Source organism: Saprolegnia parasitica, assembly GCF_000151545.1.
Source record: "Saprolegnia parasitica CBS 223.65 unplaced genomic scaffold supercont2.1371, whole genome shotgun sequence".
In the NCBI taxonomy this organism is placed as follows: domain Eukaryota; phylum Oomycota; class Saprolegniomycetes; order Saprolegniales; family Saprolegniaceae; genus Saprolegnia; species Saprolegnia parasitica.
Genome location: NW_012157765.1, coordinates 1 through 2,080, shown reverse-complemented (window position 1 = coordinate 2,080; position 2,080 = coordinate 1). Strand labels below are relative to the sequence as shown.

The following is a 2,080-nucleotide window of genomic DNA, read 5'->3' as shown; positions in this document are numbered from 1 at the left end:
TGAGGTGCGTTCTAATGGCATCACACCATAGTATCGCCATGTAGCGCACTCGACAAGAAAGTACCGTTTGGCTGAGTCCAAGAGCTGATGCGCGACAAACGTATCGTTAAGGTACACGAGGTCGTGCTACATCGAGTAAGCGTGTCGGAAAGGGACCGTGGAGTCTGCGACGTACTGTTTCGGGGCTCTGCAATCGCATCCGCTTTGTGTTGATGCGCAAGCTGGTACGTCCGTGCCTTTGATAGCTATTTTTGCGTTGTGGCGGTGCGTTTGGTATTCTTAGAGGAGCGCTGCGCCATCTTGACAGCTGCCGAGGTGCCCAACCGACGCACACGTTTTGTCGACTTGATGTTTTTAATGGTCAACACCGCCGAGCTGTGACTCAGCCATGGTGCAGCCACCTATGCATACACGCTGCCACGGCTCGTGCTTTCGGGGTGTCGCTCCACTTCACAGCGTAGTCTACCCTTTCCTTGATGCTCATATGTATACCGTCAAAACTAGCGCACTACCGGTACCTACTTTCAAGGTTTTTAACGCCCTCATCCGGAATTGCGGCTCGCACCCACATCTTGTTGTTTGAATACTATACAAATACGGAATGAAATCGAGATTGAAACTGTCATTGCAGCATTTGCCAGAAGCAGGTCATGCAGGCTATGATGAAGAGGGCGAGGACCGGGCCCAGTGCTACAGGCCGAGGCTTGGCTTGCCTCGAGATCCCCGATGTGTGCAAGGCCATTCTCTCGTACTGCCTCCGCGAAGCTGCGCAGTGCCTCAGCGTCGTCGTGCTCAGCAAGGCGACCACGCGATCGGTCGCAGAGTACCAGGAGCTTTGGACCGACCTCATTATCGCTCACTACGGCAAGCTACGCTCGCAACCGGCAGTGCGCCCGTGCTCGTCTGGTAACATACCCGTGGCGGCGCCTGGATATGCGCCGTGTACAGCGTGCGTCGAGTATTTCGAGACGGCTGTCGAACGCTCCATCTTGCAGCGATTGGTCATTCTTCGTGGCGATATCCAAACCATCGCCCACGTGCAAGGCCAAGCGCTGGACTGCCTCGTCTTCCCAACAAACACGTCGTTGAAGAACCATGGACTTGGCGCGGCTGCAGCTGTCTTTCGTCGAGCTGGTCTGGAACTCGATGGCCACATTGCGCGCCTGCACTATACGGGTAGTAGCACAGCGAGCGCCGTCGTCACGCCTGGATTCAGCGCCAACGTCACGCACCTCGTACATTGCTGTGGTCCATCGATACACGCTGCGAATGCTGACAAGCTGCTGTATGCGACGTACATCAAGGCGTTCCAGCACTGCCTGTCCTTGGACGTCTCGTGCTTGGCCATTGCGTCCATTTCGACCGGCTCGCTCGGCTTTCCACCTACTCGTGCCGCGAGACAGGCGCTGCGCGCGTACCGCGACTTCGTCAAGACGTACCGGTGGCGTGCCACGGTGGCCATTGTGTGCCTGGACATGAACGTCGCTGCGAGCTTGGAAATTGTGAAGGCGAAGCTCCTGAAGCGCTTCAACAAGCACTGCCGCACGGCGGTGGCTCCCAACTAGCCCCGTATGCCAAGCCCGCTGTTGTGACGATAGGATCAGACGCCTTTGAAGAGCCGACCGCGTCGTGTAGGTGTTAACTTTGTGCTCTTTTCAATACACTACTACGTAGTATTTATGACAGGCAGCAAGACGCAGTGCCAGGGCTGGTGCAGCGAAGGCATCGAGACAGAGATCGATACAATGCCGTGCACTCTGCTAAGGACAACAGTGTGGCATTGCGTAAAAATCATCTATTGGTTGCTTGGCTACTGCTTACTGCCACATCTTGCGGGGCTTCATGTGAAAGTTCTCATAGAGGCGCATGAGGTTGCGCTCGAGCATCGCAACTGTGACCTTGCCAACGAGCGGCACGTACTTGACGCCGGGGATCTGCATGAGGGCGGCCTCGTCCACGTTCTTGTGCGACGCGACGTTGATGATGACCGTGCCCTCCGAGACCCACTCCAGTGGCAGCTTGTACGACGCGACAGGCACGCCCGTGATGATCACATGCGACTTCTTGGCAGCTTCGGCCG

General features: G+C 56.4%; 2 protein-coding genes across 2 annotated transcripts; one reads left to right on the top strand and one right to left on the bottom strand.

Annotated features, from left to right (window-relative positions):
* Window positions 1-662: 662 nt before the first annotated feature.
* Window positions 663-1,565, top strand: SPRG_18670 (hypothetical protein; the record flags this gene model as incomplete). Its single annotated transcript, XM_012358108.1, has 2 exons — window positions 663-1,235; window positions 1,281-1,565. The coding sequence occupies 2 exons, from the start codon at window positions 663-665 to the stop codon at window positions 1,563-1,565; spliced, it is 858 nt and encodes a 285-aa protein (XP_012213498.1).
* A 252-nt stretch (window positions 1,566-1,817) lies between these two features.
* SPRG_18669 (hypothetical protein) lies at window positions 1,818-2,063 on the bottom strand (the record flags this gene model as incomplete). Its single annotated transcript, XM_012358107.1, has 1 exon — window positions 1,818-2,063. A coding segment is annotated over one exon (246 nt), but the record flags the coding sequence as incomplete, so codon positions are not given.
* Between the last annotated feature and the right edge of the window lie 17 nt (window positions 2,064-2,080).